Raw genomic sequence first — 13815 nt, forward strand, 5'->3', positions numbered from 1 at the left:
AGGAGTCAAAGGTTATATCAGTTTGTTTCATGTCCACTCTAACTCTTGAACCCCTCGAAGGATTTCAAAGAACTCATGAACCCCTTGAAGGATTTCAAAGAAACTACACAAATGTTCACCATACCAAGACAACATGCAGAGCGTATGTTCTGGATGACTCACTTCAAGGTCAAGGTCACACTTAGGGGTCAAAAGTCATATCAGTTTGTTTTGGGTCCGCTCTGTAACTCCTGAACTGCTGGAAGGATTTCAAAGAAACTTGGCAGAAATGTTCACCACACTGAGACGATGTGCAGAGCGCATGTTCCGGATGACTTGCTTCAAGGTCAAGGTCATACTAAAGGGTCAAATGTCATAATATGACATATATTATATGACTTTGCTTTGTGTATATTGCTCTGCATTGCAGTGCTCTTGTTTTTATTTGGCAGATCTCTTTTTTTGTTCACTTACAATAATTTTTTTTTTAATTACTTCCCTTTTATGTTACTATAAATAGCTTAGTTTGAAACTTTTTTATTATTGGCCGTAGGGAAAAACCGAGACCACTTTTCTGTGGTACAACATTGATGGTACCTCTAATTTTAAGGTGTATTTTTACATACCTGTACCTGATAAGGATTTTTTTTGTGGACTTTGAATATTTTTTTTTTGTGGACTTAGATTTGTTTTATGAAATTTTCCTTTTGTTGTTCCACTCCTTTGGGCTACAACAGTCAAGTTCTTTAAATTTTGCTCCCTTGTTATGATGTAATCCTTTGGGCGTATATTGCCCCGCTTGGCGGAGCTCTTGTTTTTAGAAAATGTTGACGGACGCACGACACATGATGGACATTGAGTGGTCACAAAAGGCTCAGGTGAGCTTAAAAGTAGAAATATCTATAAATTACTTTTTCCAGTGGGTCTTTATTAAATTTGGTCTTTATCATCCCTGTAAGGACCACTCAAACAGTGTTACATAAGCTTGTACGTTATCCATTTTAAATAGCAAAGAGAAATTATTTTTGTCAAGCCCGCTTGTGGAAGCGAAGACATAGTTGTCCAAATGGCTGTTCGGTGTATGTGTGTGCGTCCGTCCAGATTTGTTGTCCGGACCATAACTTTTTCATGCATGGAGCAATCTTGTTTATATTTGGCATGAATGTTAACCTCAGTGAGACGGAGTGTCATGCGCAAACCCCAGGTTCCTATCTCAAAGGTCAAGGTCACACAGGTCAAAGGTCAAATTCAGAAATGACTGTCCGGAGCATTTCTTCTTCATGCATGGAGGGATTTTGATGTAACTTGGCACAATTGTTCACCATCATGAGACGGAGTGTCATGCGCAAGAACCAGGTCCCTAGGGCTAAGGTCAAGGTCACACTTGGAGGTCAAAGGATAGAAGAATGACAACTTTGTCCGGAGCATTTCTTCTTCATGCATGGAGGGATTTTGATGTTACTTGGCACAATTGTTCATCATCATGAGACGGAGTGTCATGCGCAAGATCCTAGAATTACTTCCCTTTGTTGTTACTATAAATAATATTTGTAATTTTTTTATTACTGGTTGTAGGGAAAAATCAAGACCAATTTTCTGTAGTACAACATGCATGTTACATCCAATTTTCAGGTGTATTTTTTTTTTAAGATTAACGTCCCTTTGTTGTTACTTTGAATAACTTATATTGTAACTTTTTGCAATCTCTTTTTTATTTAGCATAAATGTTTGCCTCAATGAGACAAGGAGTGTCATGTGAAACTCCCAGTCCTTTTGACAGCTGGCGGGTTGACATGTTGCTCGTGGGCATCTAGTTTTAAGATAGAAATGTACAATAGAAACAGAATTATTTACATTTTGCTTAAGAAGCGATTTTAATAAGACAGTGCTAGTAATTTGACCAAAACTACTTCCCAAATGGTCTTTTTTTGGAAGAAAAAATTTTAAGTAACAAAATTGATTTTGTTAAATTAAGGTCTCACAATGATGACATATTCTAGAAAGTTCGCTGTAACATAACTAGAAATCATTCTTTAAATTTCCACAGTCAAAAGGGAACGCTTCATCTCGGATGAGCCCATTTGGGTCTTTTGTTTTGGGTTTAGTACCGTTTTCCAACACTGTTTCAATTATGTTATGCCAGACAGTTAATGTAACCAGTGTTCTTCCTGGCTTACTAATTACTAATCTTTGGTAACTGTCAATTTCTCCACATGAATCAGAGGCGGGAGAATGAGTTTGGACACCAAGTCTTTTGTCAGATCATCACAGAGAACATAAGCCTCATCTTTGGATTGAACTTATAAAGCAAGTTAAAGTTTAGCAAATGGAACAGTTTTGAGGGTGAAATAGTTCTGCAGGTATTACAGTTTTGTGGGCAGAGTGGTTTGTGGGTTGAAGTGAAATTGTTTTGCAAGTTGAACAGATAAATGGGAGAAAGAGAATTTTGGTGAAACAGTTTTGGTTGCAGCGATTCTTTCTTTTCAAATTTGATGGGAAAATATATAATTTGTTATATGGAAAAAACACAAGTCTGACTTAAAGAAGTATGGCTGAGAAATACAGTAACTCTTGAATTTGTAATATTTTATTGATTTTTTGCATTGTTTCAATCACTTTGACAAGATGTGGAATATATATACATGTAAATAAATAGTTTGCCTATAAAATGTGTAAATTGATGATCTTTAGTTTATAAAAGTTTAAAAATCATGGCATAAATATATTAAGATACTTTCATAGAATCATACTGACGCATGTAAAATGCTATATCAACAGTATTTTACATAAAAAAAAAAAATAAATCACTGAAGACGTAAATCGCTCAGTGCATAATTTATTGCTCTTCCATAATTAATGAAAAAATTGTAAATGCCATTTCCAAAGACACCATTTGAAAATATTACAAATTGCAAAATTCTCAACTTCTATGAAATCTTTTAATTTTGTGAGCATGAAATTCCGTGTTTTTGACCAAAGTGGACATCTTGTGTGGAAAAGATTTTAATTGATTTCAATGCTGAAGATGAAATAGATTACATTTGTTTCTTGGGACTTAATTTTGTGAACTGATACAACCATACAATCAACAAAAATTAGTCCCTAATGAATATTAATGAATTCATTTTTTTCTACATTATTCATACTCCAAAACACTTTAAATTAATTTCAGCTTTTATTTTACCTCTGTATGTTTCAATAATGCTTGGCATACTGAAGTTTACAATCAATATAAAGTCCATTCCATTTTTGTTCCCCTCAATACAAACTACAGAAGAAAAATATTTAAACGATGGGTCGGTCTGGAAATGTGAAATTAAGCGGAGGAAACATAGTTTTACCATATTTACTCTCCTAGAAGACCAGGAAATTTAACAACTATTTCATGTCCGAAATCGCCTCCTCATCTTATAAGCAGATAAAAAAATATTCAAGTCTTTTATCTAATATAGTGGAAAAACTTGTATTTTCCATAGACATTTTGAGACACACAAGTCCTGTATGGAGTTAAAATCTGTGGTCATTCTACATACAGACCAAATTGACATTCATACTCCCAGACAGATACTACGAAATCATTAATATTCATGGGGACTACTTTTTGTGTATTTCATGGGAGAGTCAATCCACAAAATTAAATAGATAAGTAAAATCCTCATTCATTTTGTGTCCAAATGGTAAAGTCCATCAATTTATATCCCAACAAAGTATCCACTTTTGCCAAAAGCACAAAATTTCATGCAAAAGAAATTTAGTCCTTTCACAGTATAGGTGTTGTAATGTCCTCGGCAAGTTAACATTTGACATGTCATTATACTGTAATATATACATACTGACATACCAATAACTATACAAATCTCGACAAAATATTCCATCTCATCTATAGCACCAACTCCATAAATATCTTGAAATTATTTCGACAGTAATACTATTTCCTGAACACTAGAGCCACATTCAGCTCTGCTTAATACATCATGAAAATGTGTAAGGAAATCTAAAACGAATTTAACCAGATGTTGGGAAAACCAGAATGATTTAAAGCAATCCTAGAGAAATCCAAAATGATTTTAGCAAATCGGCTTAACCAATCAGCACAGCAGTAAAAATCAAAATACTGGCACACATAATAAAAGAAGAAAAAACAAGAGCTGTCTCCATAGGATGACACATGCCCCAGATGGCACTTTGAATGAATAGTTATGGCCAATGTTAGAGTTTAGGACCTTTGACCTAGAGACCTGGGTCTTGCGCGCGACACATCGTCTTACTGTGGTACACATCCATGCCCAATATTTTTAAAATCCAAGCATGAATGGCAAAGATATGGACCGGACACGCCCATCAATGAACTATGTTGAAATATGACCTTTAACGTCTAAGTGTGACCTTGACCTTTGAGCTACGGACCTGGGTCTTGCGCGCAACACGTCGTCTTACTGTGGTACACATTTATGCCAAGTTATTTGAAAATCCATCCATGGATGACAAAGATATGGACAGGACACGAATGCACTATCATGAAAAATGACCTTTAACGTCTAAGTGTGACCTTGACCTTTGAGCTACGGACCTGGGTCTTGCACGCGACACGTCGTCTTACTGTGGTACACATTCATGCCAAGTTATTTGAAAATCCATCCATGGATGACAAAGATATGGACCGAACACGCCCAACTATCATGAAAAATGACCTTTAACGTCTAAGTGTGACCTTGACCTTTGAGCTACGGACCTGGGTCTTTCGCGCGACACGTCGTCTTACTGTGGTACACATTCATGCCATGTTATTTGAAAATCCATCGATGACAAAGATATGGACCGGACACGAAAATTGCGGACAGACTGACAGACGGTTCAAAAACTATATGCCTCCCTTCGGGGGCATAAAACTAAATGAAAGTGTATATATGTTCAATGTATGATAAACTAAAATGAAATTCTTGAAATCTGTACTTTTCATATGAAATCATGGTATAAATTTCTTTATAAGCATTATACAGATATTTCCTGGGTATCTGGGAGACTGTCAATACTGTATTTTATTTCTGGAATGATCCTGAAAAATAGCAGTCAGGGGAGATAATAAGTGCTATGTAAAAAAAAAATATTTTGACAGAAAATCTACTAAGTAGTAATACATTGACAGCATACTATGAACATTGGCAAATAAACAATACAGTATCTTTGCAAGAAATTATTTCACATACTTTGCATTGTGAAGTATATCTTCTAAAATATCAAAGTTAAGAGCAAAATTTCTAAAGTGTACCATAACATAAAAATTTATATTTTTAATAGACCAAATCAAAATCTTGTTTTTCCAAATTATTTTATTGGCTGATTAATTTTAAGTTAGAAAGTACTTAATCCAAAGTAAGACCTCATAGACCAGTAAATATAGTCAGTTAATATCAATAGCATTAAATATCCACTTATATTTAAACATTTCTAATATTTTATCCAATGCAGTATTCAATATTCTTTCAAAGTCAAAATGAGCAAAACAAATATGGGATATTTGTTTGCTTCAGTGTAAGCTTATAAGATTCCTTCACTGGTTATAAATGTAGATGGGAGTATCTTGTTGGAGAACTGTTTAAGCAGTAATGAGGCTCTGAAGAGTTACCACATCTACACAGTTACCTGAGGATTGGATATTCCAAAAATTTGAATACAACCTGTGATAGAATCTTCTTCTTGCAAGCCATATCCAACAAACAGCAGTAAATATAAAATCAAAAGCAAGTGACACTCTTACAGCACTTTTGTCTTATAGCAGCATATTAAATAACGCTCAGGAGCCTTATATTCATAAACTGGAAATATGCCATGATGTTACAAAGACATGTAACATGGAGCTTTTCAGCACCAGTGAAATCACCAGAAACCTTGATCCAGTATGCTAGAGTAAACAAAAGATATATTTTCACAAGTGTCTACCCCAGGAGTCTAACTGTAGAATATGATGTTGAAGAACAAAGAATAGTATGATCTTACATAATGTTTCTTCCATGTCTTTACAATGATTTTAACCAAAAGCTACAATATTTCTTGTGCAATTTCATTTGACCTATCACAATATTGCAAAGTTTAAGTAAAAAATATGAAATGTGTCCATGAAATGTACATGTATACATTTTTTAATTTTAATTCTGTGAGGGTTTACACTGGCTGAATTAAATTACTGCCGTTGTTCATGTTTAAACAAGCTGAGAACAGTGACAGTGGGTTCTATCTTTCATTCTAACTCTAAGATTTTCTTTTATATAAACAAAGAAGGATTTTACCGTGTATTGTCTTGCCGATTAAAACATGTTTCACAAAATGACCTACTTTTGGCTATTCTGCCTAAAACAGGATTCCAGATTAGTATCCCTTCCTGTTGTAATTCGAACATGTTAGAATGGAAATAGATTTCAATTTGTGTGCTTTGTTGTCAAATTAAACATGTTTTTACGTTCAGATACGTTGTAATTAATCACTCGGGCCTTCAGCCTTTGTGATTAGATTACTACGCATATAAACTCAAACTGTGTTTTATTTGCCAACAAAGCATGCAAAACTAAAATCTATTTCCCAAGTAAAACACTGAAAACAATGAAAAGTGAGTTCTATCAGTAAACCATTGAAATCGATGAATAGTGGGATCAATAGTACAGTAACCTCAATGACAAGAGGGCCATGATGGCCCTATATCGCTCACCTGAGTAGAGTTGCTTGCTTTAACAAATTTCTTAGCTAAAGCTTTAAGATCTAGGCCTTCTGGTTTATTTTTAGCAAATTTATGAAGATTTCCCTATGCACAATCAAGTAACCCTGGGGCTGGGTCAAGATTTGAACAAATTTTGTAGAGGCCCACTAGGCAATGCTACATGTCAAATATCTAAGCTCTAGGCCTTCTGGTTTTTTTTAAAGAAAATTTTGAAGATTTTTCTATGTACAATCAAGTAACCCCATGGGGCAGAGCCAATTTGACCCCAGGGGTCATGATTTGAACAAATTTCGTAGAAGTCTAAGGCCATGCTACATGTGAAATATCTAAGCTCTAGGCCTTCTGGTTTTTTTTTTAGAAAATTTTTGGAAGATTTTCATATGTAAAATCAAGTGACCCCTGGGGCGGGGTCATGATTTGAACAACTTTAGTAGAGGTCCACTAGGCAATGCTACATGTCAAATATCTTAGCTCTAGGGCTTCTGGTTTTTGAGAAGAAGATTTTTTAAGATTTTCCTATGTAGAATCAAGTGACCCCGGCGGCGGGGCCAATTTTGACCCCCCGAGGGTCATGATTTAAATAAATTTTGTAGAGGTCCACTAGGCAATGCTACATGTGAAATATCTAAGCTCTAGGCCTTCTGGTTTATTTTTAGAAATTTTTTGAAGATTTTCATATGTAAAATCAAGTGACCTCTGGGGCGGGGTCAATTTTGACCCCGGGGTCATGATTTGAACAACTTTAGTAGAGGTCCACTAGGCAATGCTACATGTCAAATATCTCCAGGGCTTATGGTTTTTGAGAAGAAGATTTTTTAAGATTTCCTATGTTAAATCAAGTAACCCCTGGGGCGGGGTCAATTTTGACCCCAGGGTCATGATTTGAACAAACTTGGTAGAGGTCCACTAGGCAATGCTTCACTTCATATATCTAAGCTCTAGGGCTTCTGGTATTTGAGAAGAAGATTTTTAAAGATTTTCCTATGTAAAATCAAGTGACCCCTGGGGCGGGGTCAATTCTGACCCCGGGGGTCATGATTTAAACAAATTTTGTAGAGGTCCAAAAGGCAATGCTACATGTCAAATATCTAAGCTCTAGGCCTTCTGGTCTATTTTTAGAACTTTTTTGAAGATTTTCATATGTAAAATCAAGTGACCCCTGGGGCGGGGTCAATTTTGACCCGGAGGTCATGATTTGAACAACTTTAGTAGAGGTCCATTAAGCAATGCTACATGTCAAATATCTAAGCTCTAGGGCTTCTGCTTTTTGAGAAGAAGATTTTTTAAGATTTTCCTATGTTAAATCAAGTGACCCCTAGGGCGGGGTCAATTTTGACCCCAGGGTCATGATTTGAAGAAAACTGGTAGAGGTCCACTAGGTAATGCTTCACACCAATTATCTAAGCTCTAGCTTCTGGTTTTTGAGAAGAAGATTTTTAAAGTTTTTCCTTTCGGTTGCCATGGCAACCAGAGTTCTCCATGGAATTCAATTCTTTGAATAATTTTGAAAGGGGGGCCACCCAAGGATCATTCCTGTTAAGTTTGGTGTAATTCTGCCCAGTGGTTTTCAAGAAGATTTTTTTACAAACTGTTGACGCACGACGGACGACGGACATCAAGCGGTCACAATAGCTCACCTTGTCACTTCGTGACAGGTGAGCTAAAAATAGTGAGCAGTGGGTCCATTCTTTCAGTAAAGCACTGAAAGCAGGAAATAAATAGATTTTGTAGTATATATACACAGTAATCTAGCCATATACACATAGTAGTTTTTCATCATTGTCTTTGGCAATATGTGTAACATTTGTATGTTTTATTCATTGCCTAATGCAAATCTTATTGCTTCTGGCCCTATCTTGAGATCCCCAGAATCGAGATCTTTTCCAGTATAGAACTGTGCCCAGATTGGACAATGATCGCTGACGACCCCTCCCCATGTCCAGCCTTTTGGTATCCAGGGACTCGTCAGCCCCTCCCTGATAACATCACTGTTACCTGAAATGCAATAATTCATATAAACAAATTTACATATATTCCTTGTCATAAACGCTCAAAAAAACTTAAGATGATGGACAAAATAATAAAGAACCACATCAATTATTCTGACACTCTAACATTTTTTAGTTTTAAGGTTTGATTTAAGGTCACAATGACGAAATTCAGTTCATATAGTGACTTTCCAGCTTTACAGGGAAGGGAGATTTCAAGTGATCCTCCAGATGTAAAAAATTCCAGCATGAACTGCCATCATGGCAGAAACAGTCACTTTCATACCAGCAGGCCAGATTCCTCACATGAAAAAATTTGAGTGTGATTTAGAGTATAGCAGTGAATGCTTTTACTGGATCAGTAAAACACTGGGTAAGTAACTGGCCACTGGAAACTCAAATACTATTTAACCTGTCTTAATGACCACCTTTATCAAGCAGTCACTTGCCTTAAGCAGCCAGTCAGCTAACTTTACAAACTTCTCTTCTAAATTTAACTTGTGTTTAAACAGCCATCTGCCTGAGGCAGACAGATTCTGTCACTCCCTTGGCGTGTTGCTTAATACAGATTTGACTGTTAATGAAACTGGCGTTACATCCATTTTTAAAAACAAATCTGCTATTACTTAAAGTTGACAGTTAATGAGAAGCTGCTTTTGTAGAAAAGCCTATGTCTCCCCTAAAGCATAGTAGTAATTAGCAAAAAGTCGATAGGGGACAGGAGCAAAAATCAAAGACACACTGATGGTTGGCTTAGTGACTGAAATGCAATAGGGGTCATCTACTTGGCATGTCCAATCATCCCATGAAGTTTCAATGTTCTGGGTCAAGTGGTTCTCAAGTTATGGATTGGAATTGGTTTTCCATGTTCTGACCCCTGTGACCTTGACCTTTAATCGAGTGACCCCAAAATCAATGGGGGTCATCTAATATGCATATCCAATCATCCTATGAAGTTCAAACATTCTGGGTCAAGTGGAAGTTGGCAGTTACTTGCGGAGAACAGGTTTGTACTGGTACAGAATCCAGGAACACCGGTTAGGTTAACTGCCCGCCGTTACATGACTGAAATACTGTTGAAAAACGGCGTTAAACCCAAAACAAACTGGGTCAAGTAGTTCTCAAGTTATTGATCGAAAATAGTTTTCCATGTTAACGGCCCATGACCTTGACCTTAGACGGAGTAACCCAAAAATCATGTCCAATCATCTATAAAGTTTCAACATTCCGGGTCAAGCGGTTCTCAAGTTATTGATTGGAAATAGTTTTCCATATTCAGTTTGATGGAATGACCCCTAAAACGATTCAGGTCATCTACTCCATAAGCCCAATCACTCTATGAAGTTTGAAGGTTCTAGGTCAGTTGGTTCTCCAGTTATTTATTGGATATGAAGTGTGACAGATTCTGGCCCCTGTGACCTTGACCTTTGATTCAGTGACCCCAAATCAATAGGGATCATCTACTCTGCATGTCCAATCATCCTACGAAGTTTCAACATTCTTGGTCAAGTGGTTCTGAAGCTATTGATCTAAAAACGTTTTCCATGTTCAGGCACCTGTGACCTTGACCTTTGATGAAGTGACCCCAAAAACAATAGGGTCGTCTATTCTATAAGCCCCATCAACCTATGAAGTTTGAAGGTTCTAGGTCAAATGGTTCTTCAGATATTGAAGTGTGAGGGACAGACGCACAGACAGATGGATGGACAGGGCAAAAACAATATGTCTCCCTCCTAATACAGAAATCTTACAGAGTATGGCAACAAAAACCATGTAAGTATACATACCAGTAAAAACCTGTTTTGTCTGTTTAGAAATCCAGATATTGTCATATGTTTTGCTGCCTTTCAAGTTAGCATCACTGATGTTGGTTAACACCCCTTCACTGACACAGTTGTGGTAACCTAGGTTACGTAAATCATTGAAATCTGAAATGAAAAGTAGTCATTAATCATAACTAAAAACTTGTACTGAAGCCCGAAATAAATCTAAAACAGATTTCTAGGAAGGGCTGGTCTTCTCTCTATCATCAATCAACTAAAGTTAGCAAGTAAAAAGTGTGAAAAAAATATATCCAGGAAACAAATCTTTTTAACTGCAAATAGAAACTAGGATAGCCCGCTGCAATAACTGATACTGGTATATAGTTTTATTTTAGCACAAGGACCATCCCGACAAGTAAAAACAACAATGCTTCATTCTTGTGACCATTATTAAAGTAGACAGTCTTGTTACAAAAGTCCATTTTTGAAAGAAGCAAACTTTTCTTTTGCTATATAGCAAGTTGCTTACAGACAAAACTTTACATTGTTTTATTTTTTTTTTATTTGTTTGCAATAGCAAATAAAGATTTTCAAGACTCCATACACCAATAAAAACATTGAATTTTTCACATGACTTTAGCAGAATTTTTTTTTTTCAAATCAATAATTCTACTTGCATCTTATTAAAGTCCCTCACAGCCTGTTTTTTTTTTAAAGCTACTTGATTTACAACAAAAATGGATTTTCAAAAAGTTACCTTCAGTATTTGGTGCTAGGTTGAAATCTCCTAAAATAATGATGTCCTTTTCACCTGTAAATACAAATGCATAAAGAACATATTAAACAACCATTCAATGCTTCACCCACAAAAAAAACCCTGCTTATATTTCGAATAACATACTACAACACCTTTAACATGCAACAAATGGTTGCACTCATTCTTAGTATTTGTAAAGCAACTTTCTCAAACTTAGCATTTAGAAAGCAACATTCTGAAACTTAGCATTTACAAAACAACTTTCCCATACTTCGCACTTACAAAGCAACTTTCTCTTACATAGCATTTACAAAGCAACTTTCCCATACTTAGCATTTACAATACACCTTTTTCAAACTTAGCATTACAAAGCAACTCCCTCATACTTAGCATTTAAAAAGCAATTTTCTCTAACTTAGCATTTACAAACCAACTTTTTTTTTACTTAGGATTTACAAAGCAACTCCCTCATTCTTAGCATTTACAGAGCAACTTTCCCATACTTAGCACTAACAAAGCAACTTCCTCAAACTTAGGATCTACAAAGCAACTCCCTTGTTCTTAGAATTTACAGAACATCTTCCAATATTTAGCATTTACAAAACAGACAAAATGTACACGAAGAACTTATTTTTTGAATTTCAAGGCTGAGTAAGTCCACTAAATTAAATCACAATGAAAAAGAAAAATTCCCATTCATTTTATCATTAAAATTAAAATTCCCAAAATTCATATCCTCATGAAATAATCATTTTGAACAAAATCACAAAACATCATGAAAAAGGAATAAGTTGATTTTACAGTTATATTTGTTTTATGATTTAGCAAAAATCTACCTGGAAGTTGTTCCTGTATAGCTTCTATGAGATCAGAGATCTTGTCTATCTCTGCTTGTAGACGTCCCAAATCTTCGTTGGCTAAACCTGTTGCTTTAAGATGCACACTTACTAATGCACAGTCAAAACGCTTGATCTGAAATATTAACAAATACTAAACATGTTATTTTTGTTTCTGACAATTGATAGTATCCTGTAAGAAAATGAAATAACTTTTTTCTTAAAAATGTTCTTTTTTGTTTTATTTCCTTAAAGAAAAAAAAGGTCAGGGTGGAATGAAAAATGTGGAGTGGGTGAGGATCATAATCAAGCAATTAATTCATTATGGCCTTAACACACCCAGGGTGATATGATTATAAGGTTGTGATCATGACTTTTAACCTCTAAGTATGACCATGACCTTGGAGCAAGTTAACAGAGTTGTGAACTCTGCACATCATCTTGATGTGGTTAACATAACCTGTACCATGCATGATCTTCTTTGTGCTTAGTATGAAGAACATTTACCTGTAGTTATTTTATTTTCAATACAAGAGCCCTTGCGGGTGCTGATGCTCATTTGATTTTTTTGTATAATAGAAATATTGTCCTACCCATGCTTTTGTAAGTCTAAAAAGGGCCATCATTCTTTCAAAAAGCAGGATAGAGTTATGTTTCTTGATGTACAGCGTCCGCTTATGATAGTAAAAAACTGTTGCAAGTTTTAAAGCAATAGATTTGATAGTTTATGAGAAAAGCTGACTTAAACATAATACTCAACCAAGACAACTGATTTTCTAAGTCCAAAAGGGGCAATAATTATTGCAAAAAGCAGGATGGAGTTATGTTTCTTGATGTACAGGGTCAGCTTACGATGGAGAACAAGTGTTGTAAGTTTCAAAGCAATAGCTTTGATAGTTCAAGAGAAAAAGTTGACCTAAACATAAAACTTAACCAAGAAATCTGATATTTTCTAAGTCCAAAAGGGGCCATAAATCTTGCAAAATACAGGACAGAGTTATGTTTCTTTCTGTACAGGGTCAGCTTATGATGATGAACAGATGTTGCAAGTTTCAAAGCAATAGCTTTGATAGTTTAAGAGAAAAAGCTGACCTAAACATAAAACTTAACCAAGAAATCTGATATTTTCTAAGTCCAAAAGGGGCCATAAATCTCGCAAAATGCAGGACAGAGTTATGTTTCTTGCTGTACAGGGTCAGCTTATGATGGTGACCAAGGTTGCAAGTTTTAAAGCAATAGCTTTGATAGTTTAGGAGAAAAGCTGACATAAACATAAAACTTAACCAAGAAAACTGATTTTCTAAGTCCAAAAGGGGCAATAATTCTTGCAAAAAGCAGAATGGAGTTATGTTTCTTGATGTACAGGGTCAGCTTATGATGGTGAACAAGGGTTGCAAGTTTCAAAGCAATAGCTTTGATAGTTTAGGAGAAAAGCTGACCTAAACATAAAACTTAACCAGGCAACGCTGACGCCGACGCCGATCAAGTGATGACAATAACTCATCATATTTTTTCCAAAAATCAGATGAACTAAAAATGTAAAATGATTACCATATTCAACATTTACTGCATTCTGCTCACTTTGCTTAAATCAAATCTGTTGAGAACGGGGAAAAAAAACCCCCAAAAGTTTCCCTTTCCTACTGATGTTGACATATTCTCTGCCAAGAAACCCAGTCTCATCTTAGTCTCATTCTCTCAAGTTAGATATAAGGGATAACGTAATTTTCCTAGAAGGTGCTCTTAAAACAAAAATTATGGCAGACAAAGTTATTTTATA

The 13815-nt window shown here is 35.5% G+C and overlaps 1 protein-coding gene across 1 annotated transcript in view; it reads right to left on the minus strand.

Moving 5' to 3' along the window:
- Positions 1-2550: 2550 nt before the first annotated feature.
- LOC123549884 (endonuclease/exonuclease/phosphatase family domain-containing protein 1-like) overlaps positions 2551-13815 on the minus strand; it is a 42809-nt gene continuing 31544 nt past the window's right edge. The window contains 4 exon segments of the mRNA XM_053546542.1: positions 2551-8686; positions 10467-10607; positions 11200-11253; positions 12036-12171. Of these exon segments, the coding sequence (XP_053402517.1) occupies positions 8505-8686; positions 10467-10607; positions 11200-11253; positions 12036-12171 (513 nt within the window). The 3' untranslated portion in view covers positions 2551-8504.

This window comes from Mercenaria mercenaria, chromosome 6 (assembly GCF_021730395.1).
Source record: "Mercenaria mercenaria strain notata chromosome 6, MADL_Memer_1, whole genome shotgun sequence".
Taxonomy (NCBI): Eukaryota; Metazoa; Mollusca; class Bivalvia; order Venerida; family Veneridae; genus Mercenaria; species Mercenaria mercenaria.